The 12,560-nt window shown below is 40.2% G+C and overlaps 2 protein-coding genes across 3 annotated transcripts in view; one reads left to right on the plus strand and one right to left on the minus strand.

The window, feature by feature from the left end:
- Nucleotides 1-9: 9 nt before the first annotated feature.
- On the minus strand, nt 10-6,663 carry pgam1a (phosphoglycerate mutase 1a). The gene is made up of 4 exons (XM_043255344.1): nt 6,408-6,663; nt 5,510-5,784; nt 4,756-4,936; nt 10-489 (listed from the first exon to the last, which is right to left on the minus strand). Exons 1-4 carry the CDS (start codon nt 6,544-6,546, stop codon nt 320-322), a joined length of 765 nt encoding a protein of 254 aa, XP_043111279.1. The 5' UTR covers nt 6,547-6,663; the 3' UTR covers nt 10-319.
- Nucleotides 6,664-7,681: 1,018 nt separating this feature from the next.
- Nucleotides 7,682-12,560, plus strand: part of tdrd9 (tudor domain containing 9) — a 16,095-nt gene continuing 11,216 nt past the window's right edge. For both annotated transcript variants that reach the window (XM_043254710.1, XM_043254711.1), the window contains exons 1-15: nt 7,682-7,931; nt 8,377-8,468; nt 8,663-8,736; nt 8,876-9,097; nt 9,416-9,538; nt 9,991-10,071; nt 10,165-10,335; nt 10,416-10,519; nt 11,036-11,155; nt 11,232-11,316; nt 11,403-11,460; nt 11,545-11,649; nt 11,762-11,859; nt 11,962-12,093; nt 12,428-12,560. The exon at nt 12,428-12,560 is cut by the window's right edge and continues 27 nt beyond it. In XM_043254710.1, the coding sequence (XP_043110645.1) occupies nt 7,804-7,931; nt 8,377-8,468; nt 8,663-8,736; nt 8,876-9,097; nt 9,416-9,538; nt 9,991-10,071; nt 10,165-10,335; nt 10,416-10,519; nt 11,036-11,155; nt 11,232-11,316; nt 11,403-11,460; nt 11,545-11,649; nt 11,762-11,859; nt 11,962-12,093; nt 12,428-12,560 (1,726 nt within the window). In that variant the 5' untranslated portion in view covers nt 7,682-7,803. The remainder of the gene's footprint in view (nt 7,932-8,376; nt 8,469-8,662; nt 8,737-8,875; nt 9,098-9,415; nt 9,539-9,990; nt 10,072-10,164; nt 10,336-10,415; nt 10,520-11,035; nt 11,156-11,231; nt 11,317-11,402; nt 11,461-11,544; nt 11,650-11,761; nt 11,860-11,961; nt 12,094-12,427) is intronic.

The following is a 12,560-nucleotide window of genomic DNA, read 5'->3' on the forward strand; positions in this document are numbered from 1 at the left end:
AGGCCAACAGACAGTCTCAACATTGGTTTAATGTGAAAAGAAATGTACTTAGAAATGCCACATTGACAACACTTGACCAAATATAAAGTGGAGACAAAGTAAATTATGGAATGAATTACATAAAGACAAATCCAAACAAAAATGTGTGGTCCTTGTAAACTGTTTAACTAATAAATAATCACAACCATTCCAAAATTCTAACATATCAAACCGGTTACATATAGGTAGTTATTTTAAAACTTGTATATACTTCTATAGAGCTCTGTCATATTGATGTTTAATATGGGAGTCTGGATTAAGTGCTGGATTAAATATACTCTTATTTCTTGGCTTTGCCCTGTGCTGCCACAGCCTCCATGGCTTTGCGAACAGTTTCCTCGTCTCCAAGGAACTGCATGGGCTTGATGGGCTTCAGGTTCTTATCCAGTTCGTAAAGAATAGGGATGCCTGTGGGCAGATTCAGCTCCATGATGGCCTCCTCAGACATACCTGCGAGTGTGAAGAAACAAACTCAGACTATGGAAGAAATACAATCCAAATAGTTTGCCATTTCAGATCGCTTCTGAGAAGATTTCAGGCTAGAAGAGACGGACATTTTGATGTAAGTCTATTATACCTATTGCTGTGTGTTGTTCAAATTATTTCTTGCTGTTTGGAGAGAATATTTGCGTTTCCCTACTTATTTGTAGTGTGTAGTTTAGTTGTGCTGTACTTTTAAGTGGTTGTAAATTGTTTGCCTCCGGGCTATTAAGAGCACTTAAGTGTGAAGGCGTTAGTTTCGTTTTTCTGAGCGACCTCCTGATTGGCTACTGCCTGGGCAAATTAGAACTAGCTTTTCGCGACTGTAACTATTTAAACTGCGCGCTCTCTGTCAAAGCGAGAGAAGCGATTTCAGGCTAGAAGAGACGGACACCAGCGCGTAAGTCTATTATACCTATTGCTGTGTGTTGTTCAAATTATTTCTTGCTGTTTGGAGAGAATATTTGCGTTTCCCTACTTATTTGTAGTGTGTAGTTTAGTTGTGCTGTACTTTAAGTGGTTGTAAATTGTTTGCCTCCGGGCTATTAAGAGCACTTAAGTGTGAAGGCGTTAGTTTCGTTTTTTCTGAGCGACCTCCTGATTGGCTACTGCCTGGGCAAATTAGAACTAGCTTTTTCGCTGTTTCCACTGCATACACTTTGTATTTATTTGTTGAGTGTGCCAGCGAAGCGTCCATCGTGTTCAGTCTCCTCGTGTGAAGACTACGAGAGTAAAGACATACGACTTTTACTGCGCGACTTTAACTGAGCAACGCACTTAAGTACATTTTCCTTCATTCTCTTACACATCTTCACTTCCTCTTTCTACCTCTATCATGTGTCTCCAACTCATTCCGGTTGTCTCTCGTCCTCGCCCTAACAACACACGCAGAGCGACAATGCACTCCTACTAACCTACGCTCTGTCCCTACATCCTCTACTACACCCCTATCTTTCTCTGTTGGTCTGTGGAATTGCCAGTCAGCGGTCAACAAAGCTGACTTCATTTCTGCTTTTTCTTTACATTCTTCACTCCACATTCTGGGATTGACGGAGACCTGGATTAAATCCAGAAGACTCAGCAACCCCAGCAGCTCTAGCCAACAATCACTCTTTCTCACACACACCTCGTCAGGTTGGCCGGGTGGTGGCACTGGTCTGCTCATCCCAAACAATTGGAAATATTCAACCAACTCACTTGTATGTCATTACATCTCTTTTGAATTTCATGCTATCACAGTTACTACTCCGACAAAATTCCACATAGTGGTAATCTACCGCCCCTGGACATATTCTAGACACCTTCCTAGAGGAGCTGGATGGATTATTGTCATCTTTTACAGACGAAGGCACTCCACTCCTACTCTTCGGGACTTCAACATTCATCTTGACAAACCTTACGCTACGCACTTCCATTCCCTTCTAGCTTCATTTGACCTCAAACGCTCATCACGACAAGCACCCACAAATCAGGCAACCAGCTTGATTTAATTTACCTACGCAGTTGTACTGCAGACACCATTTCAGTACAACCGCTTCCACGTCTCTGACCATTTCCTTCTTACATTTCAACTGCATTTTCCTATCTCTGTGCAACTAACCCCTATACCAGTTACTTTCCACGTAACCTTCTGGTTCCCTTTCTCCCTCCCATCTCTCCTCTGCTGTGTCCTCCTCCCTTCCCTCACCTACCCATTTCTCTTCTTTGGATGTGAATACAGCTACAGATACCTTGTTCAGTGCTCTAACCTCCTGTCTAGACGACATCTGCCCTCTCTCCTCCAGGCCAGCACGGACTGCCACCTCTAGCCCCCTGGTTGTCTGATGTTCTCCGTGAGCATCGGGTCAAACTCAGGCAGCGGAGAGAAAGTGGCGCAAATCTAAAGATCTGACAGACCTGAGCAGGTATCAGACTTTGCTTTCTTCCTTCTCTGCCGAAATCCGCACTGCCAAATCATCATATTTCCAAAACAAGATCAACAACACTTCAGACACACGTAAGCTCTTCAGATCATTTAACTCCCTGCTCTATCCCCTCCACCACCTCCCACCACCTCAATATCACCTGACGATTTTGCCACATTTTTTACAAACAAAACAAAAGCGATCAGCAGCCAGTTCTCAGCCCCCCCAACGCACAACCCTCAACCAACCGCATCGACTACCGATTCCTCCACTTTCTCCTTCTGCTCCCTCACTGAGACAGAAGTATCCAAACTTCTCCTCTCCAGCCATCCAACAACATGTCCGCTAGACCCCATACCCTCTCATCTCCTGCAAGCAATCTCCCCCACTGTCTTGCCGGCACTCACGCACATCATCAACACATCTCTCCTCACAGGTACCTTCCCCACAGCATTTAAGCAGGCTCGGGTAACCCCACTGCTCAAAAAGCCCACTTTAAACACTTCTCTTATTGATAACTACAGGCCAGTCTCTCTTCTTCCATTCATAGCGAAAACACTTGAAAGAGTGGTTTTCAACCAGGTATCACTGTTTCTTCGAAAAACAACAAACTGGACCATAACCAATCAGGTTTCAGGTGCCATTCAACTGAGACTGCGCTGCTCTCAGTCACGGAAGCCCTGCGGACTGCAAGAGCTGAATCCAAATCATCAGTTCTCATTCTGCTGGATCTATCCGCTGCTTTTGACACTGTGAATCATCAGATCCTGCTGTCTACCCTCTCATCACTGGGCATCTCTGGGATCCCACTTCGTTGGTTCGAATCCTATCTCACTGGTAGGTTTTTTAGGGTGGCCTGGGGAGGAGATGTATCCACAGCACATCAACTGGTCACTGGGGTTCCTCAGGGATCGGTTCTTGGTCCCCTCCTCTTCCATTTACACTACATCACTAGGCCCCATCATACAGGCTCACGGCTTCTCCTACCACTGCTACGCCCGATGACACACAGCTCTACCTCTCTTTTCATCCAGACGATCCAACGGTAGCTACTCGGATCTCGGGTTGCCTGGCGGACATCTCGACATGGATGCAAGAGTACCATCTACAGCTCAACCTGACAAAGACTGAGCTGCTTGTATTCCTGCCACTCCAACTACACAGCATGACTTCACCATCCAGCTAGGTTCTTCGTCAATTACCCCATCATCCTCAGTCAGAAATCTTGGTGTAATCCTCGATGACCAACTTACCTTCAAAGATCACATTGCAAAGACTGCTCGATCCTGCAGGTTTGCACTACACAACATCAGAAAGATCAGGCCCTTTCTAACAGAGAAAGCTGCACAGCTACTTGTCCAGGCCCTTGTCATTTCTAGACTGGACTACTGCAATGCTCTTCTGGCTGGACTTCCATCGAACACAATAAAACCTCTACAAATGATTCAGAATGCAGCGGCACGGCTGGTATTCAATGAGCCCAAGAGAACCCATGTTACACCTCTCTTTATCTCCTTACATCACGATTGCAGCTCGCATCAAGTTCAAGGCACTGATGCTTGCATATAGAACAACCACAGACTCGGCACCGGTCTACTTCCACTCACTATTACAAATCTACACACCTCTAGAAGTCTGAGATCTGCTAGCGAGCGCCTCATGGTACCATCTCAAGAGAGGCTCAAATCACTCTCCAGAACTTTCTCGTTCTCTGTTCCTGGCTGGTGGAACGATCTTCCCGCACATATCCGGAATGCTGGATCTCTGTCAATCTTTAAGAAACTGCTGAAAACTCACATCTTTCGGCAATACCTGACCTCATCAAAAAAAAAAAAAAAAAAAAAAAAAAAAAAAAAATACTCTCACACTCACTGTCTCTGTCTCTCTTCTTATCCCCTTGTTTATTCCTTCCCTTCTGGCATGTACTAATTTGAACACTCCTGTGACTGGGTGTTATAAGCACTTACACTGTCTGTTTGTCTCTCTAAAAAATGAATCGCTGTTGTACTCTCAATTGTAAGTCGCTTTGGATAAAAGCGTCTGCAAAATGACTAAATGTAAATGTAAATGTAAATTACACATTTTGATTTCAATGTTAAATTTGTGTTGTCATTTTTAGTTATTTTTTTAATGTTTAAAATAGTTACTTTGCACATCAAGTTTTACTAAATGAAAATGAGAAATGCTTTAAACACAAAAAAGCTTCAGTTAACGTAAAAAAAAAAAGACCATTAATTTCCATGATTTTTCAAGATATAGAAATCATATTTAAAGGATTTCAATAATGGTGGGAACCTTAAACGAGATTGAAATGATACTGTGGAATGATTACCTTCTAAGTGCTTCACTATGCCTCTCAAGCTATTTCCATGAGCAGCAATCAACACTCTCTTTCCCTCCTTGATTTGAGGCACGATCTCCTCATTCCAGAAGGGTAGGGCCCGAGCAATCGTGTCCTTCAGACTCTCACATGAAGGCAGCTGGTCCTCGGTCAAATCAGCATAACGCCTGTCCTATAGAAAAACAAGGCATTCCACAAAACAAAATTGGTGCAACAATCAAATGTTTTATAAACATCACCATGTAAAAGTTCTGCTCTTATAATTTAATAGAAATTCTTGACTTGTTAGCTTGTTCTGGGTCATAGGAAAACCAGGTTGTTTAAATGTTATCAACATTTGAAAGCAGTTTCCTAAACAAATAAGGTTTGAACTTTGTTTTCGGAGTCTTTGCACTGATTAACTACTAGGACATCAATTTCAGTGTGTAACACCAACATGTTGCAACAAATGAGGAGTTGGTAATGCATGTTAAAATGACATATGAACTCTTATTTCTATTGTAAGGGATGCAAGAATGCAGAGTATTAAAAAAGTTGATAGGCATGCTGGCATTACATTCTCACAAGTACATCCTCACCATGTGCATTTACACACTTATGAGTAGTATCTTCCATATAATCTATGGAATCTGAAAAGGGAAAAGTGACTAAATATGATAAAAAAATACATTCAAAATGTGCATTTGAATGTAACTGATTAAGGATTTAAAGTTCCATAATGAATGAAAGACCCTGAAGACCACACCTTGCTGATGATGCTGTAAAAGTCATGATCTTCATCCATAGTTGGTGGAGGGATGTCATAGGAGCGCCTCCAAATCTTAACCTGGGCTTCACCATGCTTGGCCGCAGTCTCAGCCTTGTTTAACCCAGTGAGACCACCATAATGGCGTTCATTCAGACGCCAGGTTCTGTGCACAGGCAGCCACATCTGATCAATACTGTCCAAAACAATCCATAACGTCCGGATGGCCCTCTTCAGTACAGAGGTATAACAAATGTCAAACTCGAACCCTGCATCTGCAAAGATACAGTATAGGCTTAAAATGGCTAACACAATGCAACATAATACAAATTAATTATGGTGACTGTCATCTATTTTTCATCTATTAAAATTATTTAAAACAGCATAGCCTTAATAACGAATTCTAAATAATGAAAACTATGCAAATTAATATTACAATAACTAAATATTATTACTAAATATAATTTTGTTATAATTTTTGAAATAATGTTATATTATTATCATTATATATATATTCCCTGTTTGGGAAATTCAGCACGTGAATAAAATCACGTCCTGTGTTGCACGTTCGCATCAGGTTGGCCCCGCCCTCTACCCGCCAATAAAAGGCAAACCGCCAGCTTATTGGTTAAGAGCGTACAGTCGTCATGTCGGAGGCGGGGCTTTGCTGGGGATGCACAGTTTTCTGAAAGTCATTTGAATTTTCCGGTTTCATTTTTCTTATTTAAAACGCAAAAAACATTAATAATACAACACGGGCAAAGTAAAACTCAGTGCAGACGTAGCGCACATGTTCTTTCCAAAGCTAAACTGGAGCTAATCTGCTAATATACATAAGACAACTGATTTAAAACGTTCATTTACAAATTACAATGATGGAAAACTAAACACTACAAACCTTTTAAAGCCTGGCCGCCTTTCTTTGCCTCCTGAGCCCCTGTCTCGCTCAGGTCCGCGTCGAACCAGCCACAGAAGCGATTCTCCTGATTCCAGCAGCTCTCGCCATGGCGAATGAGAACCAGCTTGTAAGCAGCCATTTCAGACAAATAACAAAGGTAGCAGCTAAAGACAGCGCTCCGATCGAACAGGTTGTTAAGCTCTGTAAAGAGGACTGTCAAAAAGACCCTCCTCTCATCTCAGTCCGTAATGAATGGCGTTCCGACCTCCCCATCTCAGGGCTCAGCCAATCAGAGTCTTGGGACGATGCGCAACCATGTGAAACTGCAAACATGGCATGGAAAAAACCATGACCTTCCTGTACCTCCTGTCAATATTTTATAATAAACCTACTGTTGTAAGCCCCATGTTAAAAATGTTTTAACTAGAATAAAAGGGGTATAATATAGTACACTGACCCCACTAGAGATAGGCAGTAATATAAATCGTTAAACTAAATGAGGATTGTAACTTCCCGTTAGATTTCATTGGGTATATCTTGGAGATGAGATTCTGGAGAGCCAATCAAAAGTGACTTGGGCGGGGTTTAGCCCTATAGCTTGTCTGAACTTGGTATGTTCGAGTGAATGCCGCTTGTAGTATATGATTGAAACATAATAACTATTAATCTTGCGTATCTTGATAGTAACTATTAATCTTTAGTAATTACAATTCTTTTGAAAATGTACGTCACAACTGCAGATCTGACCATACTATGATGTTAAATGACTCATTACGATCACTCATTATGAGTAAATGGAAACTGCATTTTTTGACACACCTTTTATTTCGGTGGGCATTGCTCTGGGTTGGTTCTTTTTTCAAATTCAGCCTACAAAAAGCTATTGAACATTTCCACTGTTATTTATTACCCAGGAATAAAAACAATATAGTCACAGCGGAGCGTCCATCACATTAAAGACCTCGCTTTGCTTACTTTAGTCTGCATACTTAAGCTTTTTGTTGCCCATTACTCTGACTCTTTGCACACACGTTTATTTGTAATGTTTTTTTTTTCTTTCCCTTTAAGAATTAATATCAACATTTTGTAGAGTTTGCACAACTCTATACTTTGCATAATTTATGTTCTCAAATTATTTGAAACCTTTTTTTTTTCTGGCAGGCCTCTGTAAAGGATTTGGCGGGAAAAATTGTCTACGTTCGGTTCTGAATATTTTTAGAAATTTATAAATTTTTAGAAATAAACAAGTGAGCGTTAACCCTGTTTCCGCCCCACCTGCTGGCAGGAGGTGGCCGCGCCGAAAGAGATGCTACAGAGCAAGAGTGGACGCATGTGAGCTCGTCTCGGCGTTTGATTATTTGCCGTTTTTGCGTACTTTTTGCAGGGTTTGTGCAGAATGCATCAGGCCATCACTTCAGCTCAGATAGCCCACTGGTTTACTGTCGGGGTACAGTTTGCAAACATCACAATTACCGATGAAGTGAAAAAGCAGGAAAAGGCAGAAGCTCCTGCTACTACAGACAGGTATAAGTCATGAGTGTTTTTGCTGATTAAATCTGTTTATTTCATTATTAAGGATTACTTTAAAAGGAATATGAGCAATACATATTGATATAACTTGTGTAGATATCGCTAATTAGTATAAAACACGACGGGAAACGTGTGCTTTTAGGAAAAGTCTAACGTCTAACTTGCGCATATTTAACGCATTTCATGGAGAGCATACCTTTTGTCCAAGTTTAGTTTTAAAGGGTCTGTCATACAAAACAACATTTAGCATTTTGACAGTATATGCTTTTGTTTAAAAAGACAAAGTGTCTTTTTTTTAAACCAGGCTTTAGTGTTGCGAGGAGTAATATAAATGTGTGCAGGTGAATTAATATGATCGACAGCTGGCGCCAAATTAGACGGTACACCAAAGGACCATGCTCAGTTTTTTTCTTTGCATTTTCATTTGCCTTTGCTGCAGCTCTGTGGAAGAGTTGTCTGAACGGACTTCTCCAGAAAGGGCAGGATCAGATGAAGGAAGTCAGAAGAGCAGGAGGCCAGAACTATCAACCTGTAATCAACCACATACCAACTAAAGACTGTCTTTGTTATGTGATTTTTCTTATGTGCTTAACTAAAATCAGCACTGTACGGTGCTATTAACATAACATCTGTCCTACCACAATGCTACCTATTAGGGTGGACTTGCATAACTAGCATTCACAATTCAAACTTTTTTTTTTGACATTGTGACCTTTGAACTTAAGGTCAAGAAACCACCCCACCTTCACTCGGCAGTTATGCGTATCCAGTTCTCCCTATTACGAAGAACAGACAAGAGGTACACATTTGCAGATACGTGACACAATTACTCATAATATTATTTTAGTGATATTATTTATGGGCATTTTCATGTTTGGTGGTGTGCATTTTCTTATATATGCATCTCTCAATTCCTCTTTGTGTTTGTGTGTGTGTAGTTGGTCTCTCTGATTGAGAATAACTCTGTGATCATCATTCGTGGAGTGACAGGCAGTGGGAAAACCACCCAGCTGCCACAGTTCATTCTGGATCACTATGCAGAAAAAAAGGCGCCCTGTAACCTGGTTGTCACTCAGCCACGCAAAATTGGCGCCAGCAGCATTGCCCGCTGGGTGGCACGTGAACGCCGGTGCACACTGGGCAGCTTGGTGGGGTATCAGGTGTGAGATGCGTCAAGTACAAACTCTTTAACTCAAACGTGTGAACGGAATCAGTATCTTGAATGGGAATAAAGTCATGATAAAACCCAAATAGTAGCTTTATCCCCATACTGTGACATAGTGTGGGTTATCAAAAAATAAAGAAGTGTTGGGTGAGTTCAGTGCATTAGTTGTGAAGAACTTATTTAATTCTAATGCTCACAATTCCCTTCCCACAAAACCAAACCTATAAAACAACATGCAGATTTTTAAGCATATGCTACTAGACTCACTGAATGCTATATACATTTATTTCATGTAATTTTTTTCTGTCTCCAGGTAGGTTTAGAGAAGATGGCCACAGAGCACACCAAACTGATTTATGTGACCACAGGAGTCTTGCTGCAAAAATTAGTGTCAGCCAAAACGCTCACAGAGTACTCGCACATCTTCATAGATGAGGTAGATGTACATGCATGCTTCATAAATGCACACAATCTACAATTTATAGGCCTGGACTACAGCCACATTTAACCTTTTTTTTTTTTTTTCAAGGATAACATTAAACAGTAATGTTGTGAATTATTACAATATAAAATAAAAAAATGAGTTTAAATACTCTCAAATGTTACTTATTGCTGTGGTGCCAAAGTTGGATTTTAACAGTAATTTTACTCTAGTCCTCAGTGTCACATAATCTTTCAGAAATTATTTAAATATGCTGATTTGCTGCTTAAGAGATATTATCTTTTTTATGTTAAAAGCATTTGTGTTGCCGCTGAATATTTTTGTGGAAACTGTGATATACTTTTTAGAATTCTTTGAAGGAATAGCATTTATTTGAAATGAACATTTTTGCAACAATGTTAAAGCATGTATGTAGACTTAATTGTTTGTATTTTAACCTGGTTCAGGTCCATGAGAGAACAGAAGAACTTGACTTCCTGCTGCTGGTCGTCAGAAAACTGCTGCGGACCAATTCCAGATATGTCAAGGTTTGTTCAGCAAACACACTTTTAATTCACAAAATCAAATTTTGCACTGTGATTCTTATTTCTTCTCTATTTATCCCAACTCTCTCTTTGTAGGTCATACTCATGTCAGCCACCATAAACTGTGCTGAGTTTGCAGAATATTTTGGAACTCCGATCCGCAATCAGATGAATCCAGCATACGTGTTTGAGGTGGAAGGAGCCCCATACACCATTGAAGAGTTCTACCTGGATGAGCTCAAAACTATCCTACCTCTTGGAGTCAATGTATGGGAAACATAATAAATTTTGTGCTTTAACATGTTTCATTTAAATTCATTATGTAAGCGTGTGTGTGCATTTGTCAGGTGGACCTAGCCTTCCCAGCAGACCCTTATATCACAGAGGAGATGTATAATGTTGCCGTCTCTCTCATCCAGAGCTTTGATGAAATGGAGGCTAAAGATCAAAGGTCAGGAATCACAATGAGACACGGATACATTACCGTTTAAAAAAAAAAAATAAGCCAAGTGCTTTTGAAATAAGCCTTTCCAAGACTGCATGTATTATCAAATTTCAATAAAACTGTTGCTATAATTAAAGTTAATTTTCTTTTCTGTTTAGTATATTTTAAAATGTTGTTTATGCTTATGATGCCAAAGCAGAATTTTCAGCAGCCAATATTTCACTCTTTGGCATTGCATTTATTTTTCAGAAATAATTCTAACATTTCCCTTTTTTTAATCTTTGTTAAAAAAATGGAACTGTTAAGGTTTTTTCTGCAAGCTGATAAAATTATTCAGGATTATTTTAAATAAATCTTTCATTTAATATTCAGCATTCATTTATTACTTTGACTGTCAATGAATATTTGGTAAGTTTGTGAGATCAGCAGTACATTAAATGCTTTTTATTTTAGTTTGTTGAAGGTTTATGAATTACAAATCGTATTTTAAGCAATTAAAACTTGTGTGTTTGTGTGGCGCAGATGCTCAGAGCAAACTAGAAGTGCTACTCATCCAGATAGGGGTAGTGTGCTTGTCTTTCTGCCTGGGTTGGCTGAAATACAATATATGAAGGAGGCCCTCGCCAAACTAGTGCGCAAAAGGTATGTCTGTGTGTAGTGTGCTTAAACAAGCGCACTTGTGTATACATTTTGTTGATGTGTCTTTAATTGCTTGCAGGTTGCAGGTATACCCTCTTCACTCAACTGTCACTTTAGAGGAGCAAAATGGAGTGTTCCTGGTTCCTATACCTGGATACCGGAAGGTAAAATTGACCCTGAAGCAAACTTGTTTGTTTAGAATGTTTGAAGGATGTAATGGTTTAAATTCTTGCTCTGTTTGTACTTGCAGATAATTCTCTCCACAAACATTGCTGAGAGTTCTGTCACTGTGCCTGATGTTAAATACGGTGGGTGTTGATTTCCACACCTTTGCGTGAGATGTTGTTCTTCCTACAATTGGTATAACTTGTGCTTTATGTAATGTTATGCAGTGATTGACTTCTGCCTTGTGCGTCAGTTGGTTTGCGATAAGGAGACCAATTACAGATGTCTTCAAATCACCTGGGCATCTAAGACCAGTTGCAACCAGCGTCGAGGTGCTGCATAAGTTGTCTGGTGTTCAACAGCACAGATTTACTGTAATAGCTCACGGGTTATTTGGTTTCTATAATGCACTCTGTATGCATATCTCCCTGTGCATCCTCCTAGGTCGTGCTGGACGGGTGTCTAAAGGCTTCTGTTACAGATTGGTGAGCAGACATTTCTGGAAGCATGAGATTCCAGATTTCACGATCCCAGAGATGCAGGTAGGGGAGCAATTCCATCAAGCAGTAGCAGCAGGACTTCAGAAATGACTTTTTACTTTTTTTCTTTCTAAGTTGGTTATGTCAGTGTGTGTTGATTTGCAGCGATCACCATTGGTCAGTACCTTGTTGAAGGTAAAGTTGTTGGATATGGGTGATCCCCGCTCAGTTCTCTCCACGGCCCTCACACCACCCAACCTAAATGACATTGAAAGAACTGTGCTGCAGCTCAAACAGGTCATTGAAGCTTAGTAATTGTCGGTTACTGCTTGGAAGCTCGTTGCAAATTTGAACAGTTTTGACAGACCTCCAACTTTAAAATTACATGATGTATTAATGCAAATACACCATTTTTGTAAACCAGTTATAAATATGCGTATATAACTGTTATATGCATGTATAGTTGAATCTGTGTATGTAGTTAGCTATTATTTTACATTTTCAGCTTTCATTTTAGATTTATTTGTAATATTTATATTTTATTTTATTTCAGCTTTATTTTAATAAGCTATGTTTTTAATAATTAACATTTTAGTCAAATATAATCGGTAACCTTGACCTGTGTGTGTAGATCGGAGCTCTTTCTGTGCAGAGCAACAGTCAGAGGCAATTTGATGGTGAGTTGACATTTCTGGGTCGTGTGTTGGCGCACCTGCCTGTGGATCTGCAGCTGGGCAAGCTGATTGTTCTTGGACATGTGTTCG

This window comes from Puntigrus tetrazona, chromosome 13, assembly GCF_018831695.1.
Source record: "Puntigrus tetrazona isolate hp1 chromosome 13, ASM1883169v1, whole genome shotgun sequence".
Taxonomy (NCBI): Eukaryota; Metazoa; Chordata; class Actinopteri; order Cypriniformes; family Cyprinidae; genus Puntigrus; species Puntigrus tetrazona.

Excerpts from the sequence above, each read along its gene's own strand:
- pgam1a (XM_043255344.1), bottom strand. The coding sequence starts at position 6,546 with ATGGCTGCTTACAAGCTGGTTCTCATTCGCCATGGCGAGAGCTGCTGG. Across the intron at positions 4,937-5,509 it reads TTTACAGCATCATCAGCAAG|GACAGGCGTTATGCTGATTT; the intron begins GTGTGGTCTTCA and ends GTTTTTCTATAG. Across the intron at positions 490-4,755 it reads CATAGTGAAGCACTTAGAAG|GTATGTCTGAGGAGGCCATC; the intron begins GTAATCATTCCA and ends TCACACTCGCAG.